This window comes from Papio anubis, chromosome 14 (genome assembly GCF_008728515.1).
Source record: "Papio anubis isolate 15944 chromosome 14, Panubis1.0, whole genome shotgun sequence".
NCBI classification, from domain to species: domain Eukaryota; kingdom Metazoa; phylum Chordata; class Mammalia; order Primates; family Cercopithecidae; genus Papio; species Papio anubis.
In genome coordinates this window covers 71,539,714-71,557,029 of record NC_044989.1, presented here as the reverse complement: position 1 = coordinate 71,557,029, position 17,316 = coordinate 71,539,714, and the positions used below count along the sequence as shown (strand labels likewise).

Here is a 17,316-nt window from a genome sequence, read left to right as displayed (position 1 = left end):
GTCATTCTCCGGCTGTATACATACCTACCTTCTTGTAGTTCCCAAAAGTTCCCTCCTGCCTTTGATTCATTATACATCCTTTTCTCTCTCATCCCTATGGCTAGTAAACTTATATTCTTTAGGTGTTGATGAAAATGTTTCTTGCTCAGGGAAACCTTTCTGAACCATCCCCCTCTCCTGGACTAGATTGGGCCCCCTATTGTTTTCTAATAGTCCCTTTTATAGCATGGATCATAATTATTTTTAACTATTTTCTTGTCTCTCTCCTGGGAGAATATAAATATCACCAGGTCAAGGGCTATGTACCCTATCAAAGCAAGAGTCAAGCACAGTGCCTCAGCACTGAGGGTCAGTAGGCACTCGGATATTAATGAGTGAGTAGATTTATGATCTTAGTTGTTAAGATGTAGCTGAGAGAAAGCAAAACCTGAATCCAGTGGCAGAATATTTGAAATAAAATTTAAAGCTGTCATCCACAATATTTACTTTTTAAAATGGTATTAACCAGACTGAAGGAAGTAATGAAACTGTAGGAAACAAAATAGGAGGGACTAGTTTTTACTTCAGTTGTTCAGTAGACTTTTTCCAGGTAATTCAGTCAAAAGTCCTAAGTAATCTTAGCAAACTGTTATCATAGGCACATTACAGGTTTGTAACTTCTGAAAAATATTATTTAAGTTCAAAGAATAGCTAGTTTTTGGTGTGAGCATGTTGGATCTGAAAGTTGTGGGTGTTTTAAGTGTTAAACTGATGAAGCATGTATCCTTGAAATATCCTAGATACATTAAAAGTCCTGGAGTTCTTTCTGACTTGGAACAGAAGTCCCTATTTCAAGCCACATATTTTAGACACAAATATGTCTTGACTCTTGACCATGATAGTGCCAACTCAAATGCTTGGCAGGCCTTAGCACCCTTGTATTGACTATTAACAGGGTTGCAAGCTTTCCCATTTTCAGCTAAAGTGACAACTGTTATTTCTTATTTTCAGCATGTTTGACATGTGTATAAGAGGGCAAGTGGGGTGAAGGGGAAATAAGTTTCAAATTGTTCTTAGATTTCAAGATGCAGTGTAGTCACAGACCAGACACAAACTCCTTTATCTACTGTTGAGGTCTAAATCTTAAAGAACTGCTTCTCAAGCAGTGACCTATTTCAAATTGCACATTTGTCTTCTTGATAGATAAAAAGATGTTGTAACATAGTGGTTTGTGTGGCAGAGTTAATTGCCAGTGTTTATTGACTACCTGTATAAGCTATTGTTAGGTGACAACTTACCCCAGAGCTTAGCAGGTTAAAACAACAAATATTTATTATTTCATAATTTCTGTGCATCAGGAATCTGGGAATAGTTTGGCAGAGTGCCTGTGCTTGAGACTCTTACAAAGTTGCAATCAAGCTGTCATCTGGGGCTGCTATCTCATCTGAAGGCTTGACTGGGAGGAAAATGCACTTCTAAGCTCACTTACATGGTGGTTCATTTCCTTGTACCATGAGCCTCTCTGTAATGTAACTCACAACGTGGCAACCATTCAGCCTCTTAACCCGATTTATGTAACCAAGCATTCCTCCCATCTCTGGAAGCTTTGGGCATATTTTCTTTGTCCTCACTACACTAGACTTTCATCCTTGATGTGGATGAGGATCAAGTGAAATAATGAATGTGAAATGGTGAAATGGAATGGCTAGAGAAACACAGTGCTCAAGCATGAACAGTGACCTGGGAAAGAGCTGGAAACAGAAAGAAAATGTTACATGAAACTGGGAGCAGGAACTTCAGGGAAGTTGTGATGATCCTGTCTTCCCTCGTGTCTTCCCCAAGTTGGAAACATCCAAATGCCTTCCCTAGGAGTTACCAATCTCCAGCAAAAATCTCCCTATTGCCACCTAGCTACTAAAGCCAGGGCACATTAAGCAGCAGTTCACTCACACCCAGCAGGCCCACAAAACAATGTTGTTCTGGAACTATGTGCCTTGAAGTGTGGGTATGAAAGTGCTTTATTAATTTTTAAACAGTATAAAAATTAAGTTGTTGGAATGCTGCTGTTTGGAAACACCAAACTTTCTAATTGTTTGGAAAACACAGGTTGAATAGTACAAAATACAAATCAACACTGTATAATCTATTATAAGAGAATCACTTGCCTAGTATTGACAATGCCTTATCAGTGTTTTCAACTTCTGTGAAGTATTTGCATTAAGTTCAGTAACAGTTTTCGTTGAGTTTATGGTAATTCCCCTCTCCCTTTCTCATGAATAAGCACATCCTGGAATTTGCTATCTGTGCTCCACCTTGCTCTTGAATTAGAAGGGTTTTTTTTGTTTTGTTTTGTTTTTTTACTTTTTCTTCCTTTGCCTTCCCTTTCCCTTTTTCCTTACAATCATATACACTCAGGACTTATTTTTGGGCACAGGAAGATATTTTTTTTAAAAAACTGAACTCTGATTTCTGATTCTGTATAGTGATTTTCCATATTGATGGTGAGAAGTCAATGTGCTAGTTGCAAACAACTGCCAAATCTTTGGAAATAATAGTACAGTATATCTTACTACCTAGCAAGGTTCAGGACCTTTAAGAGTCTCTGTGCTTAGGAATACCCCACTTACATACAGGGCAAATACTGTTGCCCTGGCATTTAGAACAGCCTTGCTTCTATCATTGTTATGCTACAGATGGAAGTGGTAAAAATAAAGAACTGGTTTCTTCCCCTCTATAGCTTATGAAATTATTATTATGGATCTGTATTTGGAATAGACATTGATTTCTTTTGTTTCTATTTAAAATATGTTAAACAGATATATTTCCTACTGGTAGCTTTGTTTAAACCTACAGTGATATAAATGGATTCTATTTTAAATGAATTATTTTAGAACTATGTACCACTGAGTTGTTTTTCTAGCTATTCTTTACTCTTCACAGTTTTACCTTGTCTTTTTAGTATATTGCATTTCTAATATCCATAACAGGTTAGGAAATTGCAAAACAAAACAAACAAAAAACAAAAACAAAAAAAAAACTTTAAAGAGAATGAAGAAAGAATATTTTACGGTATCCAGAAGCAGAAAATAACTTATTCACGAGTGTTGCCAAGATGGAAAGAACCACTGGGAAGTAATTTGTTAAAACTTAAAGAAGCCCCAAGGAAGGTGGGAGTCGGGGTAGAGATGGAGTCAAGGTTGAAGGGAGATGAGTTAGAGAAGGAAAGTTGCCTAAATACAATTAAGCCTCAGGTATTTATGGAACTCCTAATATTGTGGTGAGTTACAAAATCTATTAAACTCAATCTTGCTTGTCAGGAATTGAGAATCTAATTGGAAGGAGAAAAATTATGCATATGAAACAACAATTAAGTAGTATACTAAGTACAGAAGGGAAGTGGTGAATAAGTAGAGAAGGAAAGTAGTGAAGGAAGACTGGAATGATTTTTGAGGAATTGTTAAGATTTAGAAGAATAACAGAAAAAGATATATTCTAAATGACAGCAAAAACATCAAAATGGGTTTAGAAGCCAAAATAAACCATTTTATTTACATACAATTTTACAAAGCTGTAGACAGAAACATACACATGAGCTAGAAAAAAATTAAGGCCAGCAAAAATTGCCACTAAAAAATTAAATATAATGAATAACATATTTAGTTATAAACTTTCATTTAAATTATAAAAAATAAAAATTATAACAAATATAATACATGTTTTTACAAAAGATAAGGAAAAGATATATACCCCAGTAGAAAAATGGGCAAAGTACTTTAGCAGTAAAATTACAGAATAAGAAATATAAATGGCCAGTAAACATATCTTAAGATAATCAGCCTCAGTAAAAATTAAAGAAATGTAAAAAAAATGCAAGTTTTATCTTATGAGATTGGCAATGGTTTAGAAAATAAAACTAATGATTAATACCCGCTTCCGTTGGGAAACGGGCACTTCCACACTACTGGTGGGAATTTAAATTCTTATGGTAGTGTGGCAATGCCAAGAGCCTTAAAAAAGAGAACATAACTCTCCAGTGTAACAGCTCGATTTCTAGGAGATATCCTAAATAAATAATTAGAAAAGACCTTGATAAAGCAGAACCTTTATAAACAGAAACATTGGAAACACCCCCAAAAGATGGTATGGCTATATTATTAAATAACATAGGAATGAGAAAAAGCAAATAATGGGGCATGTTGTAGCACATGATCCTATTACTATTGAGAATGGATACTTGGGAAATATGTGTGTATATTTGTATCTACACAAACATATGGGAATTCAGGAAGGTTATATGTACCACATTGTTAATTGTTCTTAACTCTGGATGGCTGGACAACAGGTGACTTGTTTTTTCCATTTTGCTTATCAATATGATAAACATATTTTTTAATACATTTTAAAGAAAAACAGCTTGAAAATTAGAATAAGGAGTAGGTACTTACGATGTTCATTAAGAATGTATTTTCTCTATCTGTTTAGATGTTAAGGAAGCTGTAATGATCTTCACTAGGTTCCAGGACCTACAGAAATTTGGCATGGGAAGATTCCCACCCCTCCCACCCCTGTCCCACTTGCCTAGAAAGACTAAGTGAGCCTAGGTGTTAATAGACATCTTTTCTTTTAACTTTTAAATAATTGTACATCTGTCTAGTTGTTAACTGTAGAATATGGATGGTTTTATAAGCGTTACAGATTGTTTCTGTTTATAGTTAAAATCTTTGACTTAGAATTTCAGAAGCTTCTGACAGAATCTGCATGTTTTAGATCTACATTTCCTTTATCCTTATATTCATTTTATCTTTTCTTTTGCTCCTCTTTAGGTTCTATCATAATGAATGGATCCAATATGGCAAATACATCACCCAGTGTAAAATCCAAAGAGGACCAGGGGTTAAGTGGGCACGATGAAAAGGAAAACCCATTTGCAGAGTACATGTGGATGGAGAATGAAGAGGATTTCAACAGACAGGTAAAGAAAGAGTGGAAAAGTGGAAGGTTGATGATACATGTAACTCAATAGCTATAATATTTTACTGCCAGTTTGTTACAAAAGAAATGGATACAGTTAGCTTTAGGATAACTTAAAAATTCATTGCGGAGGTCTGGGGGGCCTCATCTGGAATGACCAGGAAACATCTTCATCTGGTAAGAGACCAGAGTGATGGCACCTTGGAGGAAGATATTTGTAGTTTTCTTACCATGTTGATTAAAAGAGAAAACAAATGTCAGACTAATTAGTTGATATCTGAAAATCCTCACATGAGAGCCCATGTATAACCAAATAGATTTGCATATACTCCACACCATAATATGCCTTCTAAGTGTAGTTCACGTCACACGGTAACTACTGCAGAGGGTCCCTGCCCTCAGCCTTGTTCTGGCTAGATTTGTTTATGACATTTCTCTCAGCAACTGTAGACCATTCTAGAATATTCCCATAATTTAAATCAGACAAGACTCTTCTCAATCTTAGAGGACTGACATAAAACCCTTGTACCAAACCATGGTAGCTGAGGTCCTTTATCCTGCCCTGATTCTACCTTTAATCCTAGGAAGCATAGTGGTTCTATAACTCTCTATAGTGATCCATGTGAAATTAATTGCTTGAACAGTAGAGCACTAAAAAACAGAATGGTAGTGAGGTTGTTTTTCTATATACTTTGTAGTTCATTGCTTTCACTTGCTTATAGGAAATGTGATACTCTGCATTTCATTTTGGAAATAAATGAAGACATAAAAGAAGTTTAAGGCCAGGTATGGTGGCTCACGCCTGTAATCCCAGCACTTTGGGAGGCCAAGGTGGGCAGATCACTTGAAGTCAGGAGTTCAAGACCTGCCTGACCAAAATGGTAAAACCTCGTCTCTACCAAAAATACAAAAATTAGCTGGGCATGGTGGCATCCTTCTATAATCCCAGCTACTTGGGAGGCTGAGACACGAGAATTGTTTAAACTAGTAGGTGGAAGTCGCAGTGAGCCAATCACACCACTGCACTGCAGCCTGGGCTACAGAGCAAGACTCTGTCTCAAAAAAAAAAAAAAAAAAAAAAAAAATTAAGAACTCTCACTGAAGGTAAGTATGTTTTCCATGGGACTTTAGAACAGTCGTGTTTGGCATTTTTGTTGACTTAATGGTTTCACTCTGCCTTTATCCAGCCTCTGAATGAAACATATGTTGTTGAAAACCATAAAACAGTTTTAACTAGCTTTAACACTCACTGACATGCTCTTAATCCCAGTGATCAGTATTGTACCAGGACTATTAGAAGCCAGATGTCTGAGCTGTGGGTCAGCTGTGCGCTCCTACATTCAGGAGTTTAGCAAACTCAGAGACAGGGTACAAGGAAAAGTGCTGGAAAGCTAGGGGCTTGCAGAGACACACATACACATTCACACACACACAGACACACACACACACACACACACCCCGCACAAAGAGATTGAGGAAAGACAGTTGAGAAGCTTTAAAAATTACAACTATTTTTTCTGGAGATCCAGGTAAGCAATGACAGATATATGCATGGCAGCTTCCAATATTGCAGTAAATACCAAGCCCTAAGAAGGGCTGAGCAAATAAACAATTGTTTGCTCAAATTCCCCCAACCCTAATGTTTTACAGGAATACTAGCTTGGCAACGTAATTTTGGGTTTTGTCTGTTTGTTTGTTTGTTTGTGGAGACGGAGTCTCACTCTGTCACCCAGGCTGGAGTGCAGTGGCTCAATCTCTGCTCACTGCAACCTCCACAGTCCAGACTCAAACCATTGTCATGCCTTTGCCTTCTGAGTAGCTGGGACTACAGGCATGTGTCACCATCCCTGGAAAATTTTTGCATTTTTAGTAGAGATGGGGTTTCGCCATGTTGGCCAGGCTGGTCTTAAACTCCTGGCCTCAAGTGATCTGCCTGCCTCAGCCTCCCAAAGTGCTAGGATTACAGGCGTAAGCCACTGCGCCTGGCCTGGCAACATAATTTTGAAACTATTATATGATTTCAGGTCATAGGATTAAATATTTCAGAGAAGCCTTCTTTATCCTTCATTTGGGAGCAGGAGGGTTTAGGAATCTGGGATATAATTGATGTTAGTTCTTTCTGAACACCTGTACATTACTCTGTTACACTATGGTGTGCTGTACAGTTTTTACCACTGCCAACCCCCATTCCATTACTAGCATAGTTTACATGGTAATTCAGAAGTGGTTTTGCATACCATGTACCTTGAGTAGGATCTTAAGGAGTAGAAACTGGTTTCTAGCTAGCAACCCTGATATAATGTCTTCTGACTTCCTAATAAAATATCTAACAAAACATAGAATAAGATGAAAACAACTTACAACCCCCCAAACCAGGAGTGACATTCATTGGTCTTTTTTAAAAGATTTTCACTGACTGTGAGGCTGATGGAAGTGGATTGAAATGTAGTTTTGGTGGGGGGAAAGGATTAAGTCTCAAGAAAAGTAGTGGGACTTTTATTTTAAAGTAACTGGGGAAAGAAGAAGTAAGACCTAACATACTAGTTATAATTGTGAATGGCTTATATACCCCAACACCCACACACATACAGAATTTTTTAAGAAATGGGGTCTTGCTATGTTGCCCAGGCTGGACTTGAACCCCTAGGCACAAGTGGTCCTCTCAGTACAGCCTCTTGATTGGCTGTGACTACAGGCATGTGTCACAGTGCCTGGCTAGAATTTCTTTTTTTTTTTTTTTTGTTTGAGAGGGAGTCTCACTCTGTCGCCCAGGCTGAAGTGCAGTGGTGCGATCTCAGCTCACTGCAAGCTCCGCCTTCCGGGTTCACGCCATTCTCCTGCCTCAGCCTCCCGAGTAGCTGGGACTACAGGCGCCCACCAACACCCAACACGCCTAGCTAATTTTTTTGTATTTTGAGTAGAAACGGGTTTCACCGTGTTAGCCAGGATGGTCTCGATCTCCTGACCTCGTGATCCGCCTGCCTCAGCCTCCCAAAGTGCTAGATTACAGGTGTGAGCCACCACACCCAGCCTTCTGGCTAGAATTTCTAAGAGAGAAGATAGGTGGCAGGCGCCTGTAGTCTCAGCTACTTGGGAGGCTGAGGCAGGAGAATGGTGTGAACCCAGGAGGCAGAGCTTGCGGTGAGCTGAGCTCACACCACTGCACTCCAACCTGGGCGACAGAGTGAGACTCCATCTCAAAAAAAAAAAAAAAGATGCAGTTGGATTAAGGGGGAAAAAAGGGAGAAATCTAATTACATGCACCTTGCAAGATACACTCTCACTGGCTATTCAGGCTACAGAAAAAGATGGAAAATGCTTAGTGAATTTTAAAATCTTGTGGGTCATTTCTAACTAGGAGACTTTTTTTTTTTTTTACTCTAAGCTTCTGTCATTTCCCCATGGGGTGTCTATTAAGTAAAAATCAGGGTAGATATATTCTAAAATGTCAACAATATTCATTATGTGTGAGTGTCGAGATTAGGGGGGCTTTTTTTTCCTTCCAATTTGGTTTTCTTAGTTCTGATTTCCCAACTCATATGCAAAGAAAATGGATTACTTCCACAATAAGGGAAACAGGTTCACATGTAAAGAACCTAAAAGAGAAACATCTGAATTAAAATGCTTCAGAAAAGGAAAACATAAAATAATGAAGACAGAAAATATCAGGAAATTTCAAACACAAAGCAATATCAGTACTGGATAAAATGGAAATTGAAGGGAAAAAACAGTTCTCTCAAACCCTGCTACTGTTTTATCAACTAAGCTGATTATGTAATATTCTAAATCCTTTGTTGTCATTTCCACAGTGTTCAGAATATGAATAGGAACAAAGATCATCAAGATTCAGGAGGATGGCAAAACCCAGTCCAAGGAAAATAAGAATCATAGTAAAGTGATACAGGAGCTGAAAGACAAAATAGCCAGTATAAAAAAGAACCTAACAGGCCTGACAGAGCTGAATAACACAATGATTTCATAATGCAATCACAAGTATTAACAGCAGAATAAACCAAGCTGAGGAAAGAATATCAGAACTTGAAGACTGGTTCTCTAAAATAAGACAGGCCAGGCATGGTGGCTCACACCTGTAATCCCAGGACTTTGGGAGGCTGAGGCGGGGATCACCTGAGGTCAGGAGTTAGAGACCAGCCTGGCCAACATGATGAAACGCCATCTGTACTAAAAATACAAAAATTAGCTGGGCGTGGTGGCAAGCACCTGTAATCCCAGCTTACTCAGGAGGCTGAGGCAGGAGAATCTCTTGAACCTGGGAAGCGGAGGTTGCAGTGAGCTGAGATCATATCACAGCACTCCAGCCTGGGCAACAAGCGAAAAACTCCATTTCAAAAAATTTAAATAAGACAGTCAAAAATAAAGAAGAATAAAAAGGAATGAACAAAAACCTCCAAGAAGTATGAGATTATGTAAAGAGGACAAATCTATGTATCATTGGCATCTCTGAAAGGGAGGGGAACAAAGTAAATAACTTGAAAGATATATTTTAGGATTGATACGGTTTGGCTCTGTATCCCCACCCAAATCTCGTCTTGTAGCTCCCATAATTCCCATGTGTTGTGGGAGGGACCTGATGGCAGATGACTGAATTATGAGGGTGAGTCTTTCTTTCCTGTTCTCATGGTAGTGAATTGGTCTCACGAGATTTGATGGTTTTAAAAAATGGGAGTTTCCCTGCACAAGCTCTCTCTCTTTTCCTGCTGCCATCTATCTAAGATGTGGCTTGTTCCTCCTTGCCTTTTACCTTCTGCCATAATTGTGAGGCCTCCCCAGCCGCATGGAACTATAAGTTCAGTAAACCTCCTTCTCTTTTAAATTGCCCAGTCTTGAGTATGTGTTTATCAGCAGCGTGAAAACAGACTAATACAAGGATACCATCCATGAAAACTTCCCCAACCATGTTAGAGAGGCCAACGGTCAAATTCAGGAAATACAGAGAACTCCTGTGGACCTCTTCCTTACACAATATACAAACATAAACTCAAGAGGGATTAAAGACAAATGTAAAACCCAAAACTTTTTTTTTTTTTTTGAGACAGAGTCTCGCTCTGTAGCCCAGGCTAGAGTGCTCACTGCAGGCTCCACCTCCCAGGTTCACGCCATTCTCCTGCCTCAGCCTCCAGAGTAGCTGGGACTGCAGGCGCTCACCACCACGCCTGGCTAATTTTTTGTATTTTTTAGTAGAGGCGGGGTTTCACCATGTTAGCCAGGATGGTCTCAATCTCCTGACCTCATGATCTGCCTGCCTTGGCCTCCCAAAGTGCTGGGATTACAGGCCTGAGCCACCGCGCCTGGCTAAAACCCAAAACTATAAAAACCGTGGAAGACAACCTAGGCAATACCATCTTGGACATAGGAATGAGCAAAGATTTAATGACAAAGACACCAAAAGCAATTGCAACAAAAGCCAAAATTGACAAATGAGATCTAAATAACTTAAGAGCTTCTATACAGCAAAAGAAACTATCAACAGGGTAAACAGACAACCTACAGAATGGGAGGAAATATTTACATACTATGCATATGACCAAGGTCTGATGTCCAGCGTCTACAAGGAACTTAAATTTACAAGAGAAAAACAAACCCATTAAAAAGTGGGCAAAGGACATGAACAGACACCTCTCAAAAGGAAGGCATACATACGACCAACAAGCATATGAAAAAAAGCTCAATATCACTGATCATTAGAGAAATGCGAGTCAAAACCACCATGAGATACCATTTCACACCAGTCAGAGTGGTTATTACTAAAAAGTAAAAAAGAAAAAAAAGAAAAAAAACACATGCTGGTGAGGTTGTGGAGAAAAGGGAAGGCTTATACAACGTTGGTAGGAGTGTAAATTGAGCCGTTGTGGAAAGCAGTATGGCAATTCCTCAAAGAGCTAAAAGTAAAACTACCATTCAACCCAGCAATCCCATTACTGGGTGTAGACCCAGAGGAATATAAAGCATTCTATCAAAAAGACACATGTACACAAATGTTCGTTGTAGCACTGTTCACAATAGCAAAGACATGGAATCAAGTAAATGCCCATCCAACAGTGACAGACTGGATAAAAAAAAATATGGTACTTATACACCATGGAATATTATGCAGCCATAAAAAATAATGAGATTATGTCCTTTGCAGGAACATGGATGGAGTTGCCAGGCTATCATCCTTAGCAAACTAACACAGGAACAAGAAACCAAATACCACATGTTCTCACTTATAAGTGGGAGCTAACTGATAAGAATTTATGAACACAAGGAACAACAGACACTGGGGTCTACTTGAGGGAGGAGGGTGGGAGGAGAGAGAGGAGCAGAATAGATAACTATTGGGTGCTGAGCTTAATACCTGGTGATATGATAATATGTACAACAAACCCCTGTGACATGTGTTTATGTAACCTTCACATGTACTTCAAACCTAAAATTTAAAAAATTGTAACATCAGAGATTACTGCTTACAGAGCACTATAACAGATATAATAATAATGAAAAAGTTTGAAATATTGAGAGAATTACCAAAATGTAACACAGACATTGAGCACATACTGTTGATAAAAAGGCACCAATAGGCTTGCTTGATGCAAGGTTGCCACAAACCTTCAATTTGTAAAAATGCAGTATCTGTGAAGCAAAGTACAGCAAAATGCAATAAAACATGTGCCCATATATAATATTTTTCATTAATTAGACATGGTTAAGTCCAGTTCCTAAAAATCTTGTTTCTGCTCTCCTTTTGCAATGTTTTCATGGAAAAATTGTGTTATGGGAAAAGGTGAAGAAATTTATTTTATGAAAGGAAGTTGTTTTGTTCTAATGCCCTGTGTTATTGGGTATGGATTTGTGGGAAACAGCAGCTATATGCAGACAGGTCAGCATGGCATGCCTCAAATGGGACCTCGGGGACTGGCAGGATGTGAGTCTGAAATAGAGAAGTACATGAGGTGGGGGTTGGCTAGACTGCTTCAACAAAGATTCAGCAGTAATGCATTGTTTTATGTCTCTGTGAGGTTAACAGCCCAAGGTAAGCATTCTGGATAGACAAGTGATTTGGTGCCCACTTGTTCCCTTCCATGGTATTGCTCTGCCACCCCCAGGGCATATATCAGCTGAGTGGCTGAGGGAACACTGTGAAGTCCAGCAGCTGGGAAAGGGAGAGAGCCAAAGGCCACGGCAAGGGGTCTCCTTTTAACCAAGGGATGCCAAAGTGTCCACGTCCCTTGTGGGAACATTTTGTGATGAATAGTCACTTGACCATACACAGCATGTAAGGTGACAAATGTGATTTTAACTGAACAGCCTGGTGCTCTGGGAAGAAGGAAACAAGTTTAAAGGGGACAGACAGCAGTTTCCACCTAATGTGGCTCTATCGGGATCTGTGTGAATTGCACATAGCATGTTTCTGTTACACCTCTGTGCCCAGCAACCATTTTCATTGGTTGTGCTGGTGAACAGGGGTAAATTTAATAAGAGCGAGCATGCTGTAAAGCTCTTGTACAGTCAGGGCAGCTCTTAAGTGGTCATGTTACTTCTTGTGGCATGAGAATATTTTATTAAGTACTTCATAACTGTCTAATTTTCATGTGTGGCTAACTGTAATGTTCAAATACTATTCTTAAGTCTCACTACCAGTAACTTTTCCTCTGAATTCATTAGGTAACTGTATATTCTAATTTGGGTAATTATTTTTTGCCTGACTTCACTTCTGGTGGTGGTGCTAGTGAGCTGTGAATCTGTCACCAGGCAGCCTGCAGGAAAGGGATGCCAAACGTGAAGCAAGAGGCCTATCAAAGACACTGAAATCGGCAGAGCGAACCACACTCTTTACTAAGAGTTAACAATGTCTGCAAAGAAGTGTAAAATATCCTAGATATATATTGCTTTAGTTTAGGGCAATGTTGAAGAAATGCAGAGTTGTTTAAATATTCATATATTTCATCATTTGAAAGAATACTACATTGATTATATAATTTTCTAGTGGTATGCCAAAAAGTGTTCTTTATGTCTTCCTAATGTTCTGAAAGTATTTTTCTCCCTTGAGGGTTTCCTTACCCAAAAAATGGCCAAAAGCTGAGAGCATTGGTTTTGATTTTATCTCCGCTAGCCAGGTCATGAACTAGTTATATACTTGCTGTATCTTTTTCATACTTCTTGAAAAATGGGAAATTTAAGAAGGGTTACTTTGTAAGAAGACTGAAAAAAAGAATTTTAGGCTCTAAAATGATTTTCCGTGATATCTGTATCACCTATTAGAGATCGTAGAACATCTGCGGAGACCTTGAATTTCTGTTATTGTGAATAACTATTTTCTTAGTCTTATTATTGATAGAATTGGTTGAGAAAAAATAAAAATTATGTTATCTGTAGCTAGTCATTAGACACATTGAATCCTTAGATCCCTTAGACCTCAGGTAAGATCATAAAATCTTTTCTTTTTCTTTTTCTTTTTTTTTTTTTAAGAATTGAGGTCTCATTCCGTTGCCCAGGATGAAGTGCAGTAGCACAGTCTTGGCTCAATGAAACCTTGACCTCCTGGATTCAAGTGATCCTCCACCCTCAGCCTCCCAGGTAGCTGAGACTACAGGCACACACCACTACGCCTGGCTAATTTTTAAATTTTTTTTGTAGGGACAGGGTCATGCTATATTGCTCAGGCTGGTCTCAAACTCCTGGCCTCAAGCAGTCCTCCTGCCTCAGCCTCACAAATTGCTGGGATTACAGTTGTGAGCCACCACACCCAGCTCAAGATCATTCTTAACTGCAGAGTAATAACTTCTGAAGGAAAGAGGTGAAGGAAAAACTGGAAGAAGGGGTAAGTCCCTCTATGACAGTAAGTCTGAGCTACTCCCCTTTGCTTGCTAGGTGGAGGAGGAACTGCAGGAGCAAGACTTCTTGGACCGCTGCTTCCAAGAGATGCTGGATGAAGAAGACCAAGACTGGTTTATTCCATCACGAGACCTGCCTCAGGCCATGGGACAGTTGCAACAGCAGTTAAATGGACTGTCAGTCAGTGAAGGTCATGATTCTGAAGATATTTTGGTAAGAGCCATATGTAGTTCCTCATGTTATGTAGTGAAAAGAATATAGGATTTGGAATGACAGACTTTCTTTCTGGCCCTACAACCCTCAACAAGTCTCTGGAGCCCTGTGAGCTATTGTTTCTTTGCTCGTTTTATGGGCATTATTAATAAGGGGTGCATTGAAGATGCATTCCTCCTCATAAAGCACTATGAAACAGTACTGTTGCCAGCATCACCAGTTTTATTTTCTTTTTGCTTGCCAAGATTGGATGCCACCAACCTTTACTTTCTAATGGGATCTTCAAAGTAGAACTGGGATTAAGGATAACAATTTGAACACAAGAAGTTTCTTCTCAAGTTATCATTTGCTGCCATTCTTCTCTTTTACTATCCCTCAAATCTGTATTTAATATACTTCTAAATGATTCTGTTATAAAAATTAACTGTTCATTTTGGAAGAAATGTACTCCTGAGAGGTCATTTTCTCCACTTAGAATTAGAAAAACAGATAAATGAACTTCCTGCCTTTCATATTTATGTAGTGTCAGAAGTCTGTGAGCAGACTGGGCACAGTGGCTCATGCCTGTAATCCCAGCACTTTGGGAGGCTGAGGCGGGTGGATCACCTGAGGTCTAGAGTTCGAGACCAGCCTGGCCAACATGGCGAAACCCATCTCTACTAAAAAAATACAAAAATTAGCCAGGCATGGTGGCGCATGCCTGTAGTCCCAGCTTGGAAGGCTGAGGCAGGAGAATTGCTTGAACCTGGGAGGCGGAGGTTGCAGTGAGCCAAGATTGCACCACTGCACTCCAGCCTGGGTGACAGAGCAAGACTGTCTCAAAAAAAAAAAGTCCATGAGCAATATAGTTTTCACACAACTCATATTCTGAACAATCTTTCCCTGTGGTTTGCTAAGGTGTTGCGTATTCACAAGAGAGTAGAGAACAAAGGAGAGTACAGAAAGATGAAGAAAAATAGAGGTTGTGGTATCCAACCTGGTCTGATCAAGTACCCAGGTTTTCACCAAGTGAAAAATTAATTAATTGTTAACTTTTCTCAATTAATTGTACTCAATTAATTGAAAAATTCTTCTTGGAGTTGAACTTACAGGCCTCTGAGGAGATTTTGGAAAGCATCAGGAAGGAAACAAGAGTCTAAAGAAGGAAGAAGATGCGCTTGCTCAGGGCTATGTCAGGAGCAATTGAGAACAACCGAGCAATAACAGCCTGAGTTACAATGAATTTTCTTTCTTTCTCTCCCTAAAGCTAAGGGGAAGGTACTGATAATGATGGACTGGGGAAGTTTTAAAATGCAGCTTGCCTTAGGATTTATTATCTCTTGGTTCTTATTTCAGAGCAAAAGTAACCTGAACCCAGATGCCAAGGAGTTTATTCCAGGAGAGAAGTACTGAGCCGACAAAGCTTTGAGGAGGACTTGTCTGTCCCCACATCTGGGGATAGTAATGCACAAAATAGTGGAGCTGAAGATGGGGATGGGGCGGGCGAGGGACGCACAGCGGGAAGGGGAGTGGTGGTCTCATGATACTGTGACTCTGAGTAACTAATATGCTCAGTCTTATTCTACAAGCCTCTGAGTATTTCTGTTTTGTTCTGCTGATTTTTGTTTGGAGCAGTTTCCTGTTTTGTTTTTTTGAATAGCTCTTTCGAGTTAAGGAAATTGCATTTCCCCCGCTTCATCAGGAGTGTTCTGCGGTGTGTGTTTAAACAGAATAAGCTGACCAAGATAAACTGGAAATTTAGGAAATGCCCCTCTCACCCTGCTGTATACTTACCAAGGACAGTGAGACCCTGGAGAACTTTTTGTGGAATCTATTGAATTGGATGGGAAAAGGGACAAGCAGAAAGAGCAGGTGGTGCAAACCAGAATTTGAGGCTCAGCTCCCCCATCGCTGGGGTCTCCTGCAGTGAACTGGGATAACCAATGCCCTGCCGAGCCCTTGCCTGTTTGTCCTGAACCCCATTCAAGAAAACGCAGACTTAGAGTACTTAGTTTACAGTAACTTTGATGATTGTTGAAAGTTGTAAATCAGAAGGTGGGGCTGTGATGGTGGTTGTCACTTGAGTCATTTAGTTACTGTTGTCCTGTTCATAAGCCTGTGTTCACCATCACCATCAGACTCACCATTTATAAGTAGAAGAGCACTGTTGTTGATCTGCCACCTCATCTTTCATGAAGTCTATTCCCCGGCCTCCTTTCCACCCTATCCTACTCTGTTTTTAAGAAAAGATATTGCTGCCGAAGGCATAGGGGAGGCCTGGTGTGCTGACAATTAGCATGAGCCTGCAGAAATCATCCTTGAATCTGCTGTGTCTAAATTTTATTTGGACAGCCTTTTTTTTTCCAGCCTCAACACTTGGTCTTCCTGGTGTCTCAATTCCCTCAGACAAGTTTATGCACGTTTTAAAGGATATATTTTTCAGGACACTAGTAAGAAGCTCAGTTCACAGTTTGGATATTTCTTCCCACATTACCAAATTTTGGAAAGGAACTCAAAACCAGCCTAGGAAAGTGAGTCCTGCTTGACCCATGTGACTGTGTACCTGACCCTCTGGGATCTTTTCAGCTATTAAAACATTTTACTGTTCCCACATACCCAGCTTTGCAGGTTTCCTAGATTGACCTCTTAGGATATGTTTCTTTGTCTTTCCTGCCTTTAACTTGTTGGGGTCTTTTGTTGCTACCCCTAAAGAACTAAACTGGGTGCTAGGAGCTGCCTTTGTATATAGAGATGTAGATGGCAGTGTGATGTATAAGAGACCATCCAGGCCATTCTCCCAGGGATGAGGACTTGAAGAGCCCTAAAGATAATAGTGGCTTCTCTCTGATTGCTACTATGCTGTGTGATAGGCCTAATAGGGAAAAGATACGTAACTTGAAATAAAGTTGGCATAAATTCAGTATGTGGATGTGGGACAGAGGTTGGAAGGAAAGGACTAGGGTATGGAAAGCTGAAGAAATTCTCCTTTTGAGCTCTCGTTGACTCTTTGAACAGTGACAAGCTAATGCCAGATTTAAAATACACATTTTGGCCGGGCGCGGTGGCTCAAGCCTGTAATCCCAGCACTTTGGGAGGCCGAGATGGGCGGATCACGAGGTCAGGAGATCGAGACCATCCTGGCTAACACGGTGAAACCCCGTCTCTACTAAGAAATACAAAAAATAGCCGGGCGAGGTGGCAGCGCCTGTAGTCCCAGCTACTCGGGAGGCTGAGGCCGGAGAATGGCGTGAACCCGGGAGGCGGAGCTTGCAGTGAGCTGAGATCCGGCCACTGCACTCCAGCCTGGGCGACAGCGCGAGACTCCGTCTCAAAAAAAAA

The 17,316-nt window shown here is 39.9% G+C and overlaps 1 protein-coding gene across 3 annotated transcripts in view; it reads left to right on the top strand.

Annotated features, from left to right (window-relative positions):
• PAIP2B (poly(A) binding protein interacting protein 2B) overlaps nucleotides 1-16,897 on the top strand; it is a 37,498-nt gene extending 20,601 nt beyond the window's left edge. For all 3 annotated transcript variants that reach the window (XM_009184400.4, XM_009184401.4, XM_009184402.4), the window contains 3 exons: nucleotides 4,803-4,951; nucleotides 13,822-13,998; nucleotides 15,334-16,897. In XM_009184400.4, the coding sequence (XP_009182664.1) occupies nucleotides 4,814-4,951; nucleotides 13,822-13,998; nucleotides 15,334-15,390 (372 nt within the window). In that variant the 5' untranslated portion in view covers nucleotides 4,803-4,813 and the 3' untranslated portion in view covers nucleotides 15,391-16,897. The remainder of the gene's footprint in view (nucleotides 1-4,802; nucleotides 4,952-13,821; nucleotides 13,999-15,333) is intronic.
• The last annotated feature ends 419 nt before the right edge of the window (nucleotides 16,898-17,316 follow it).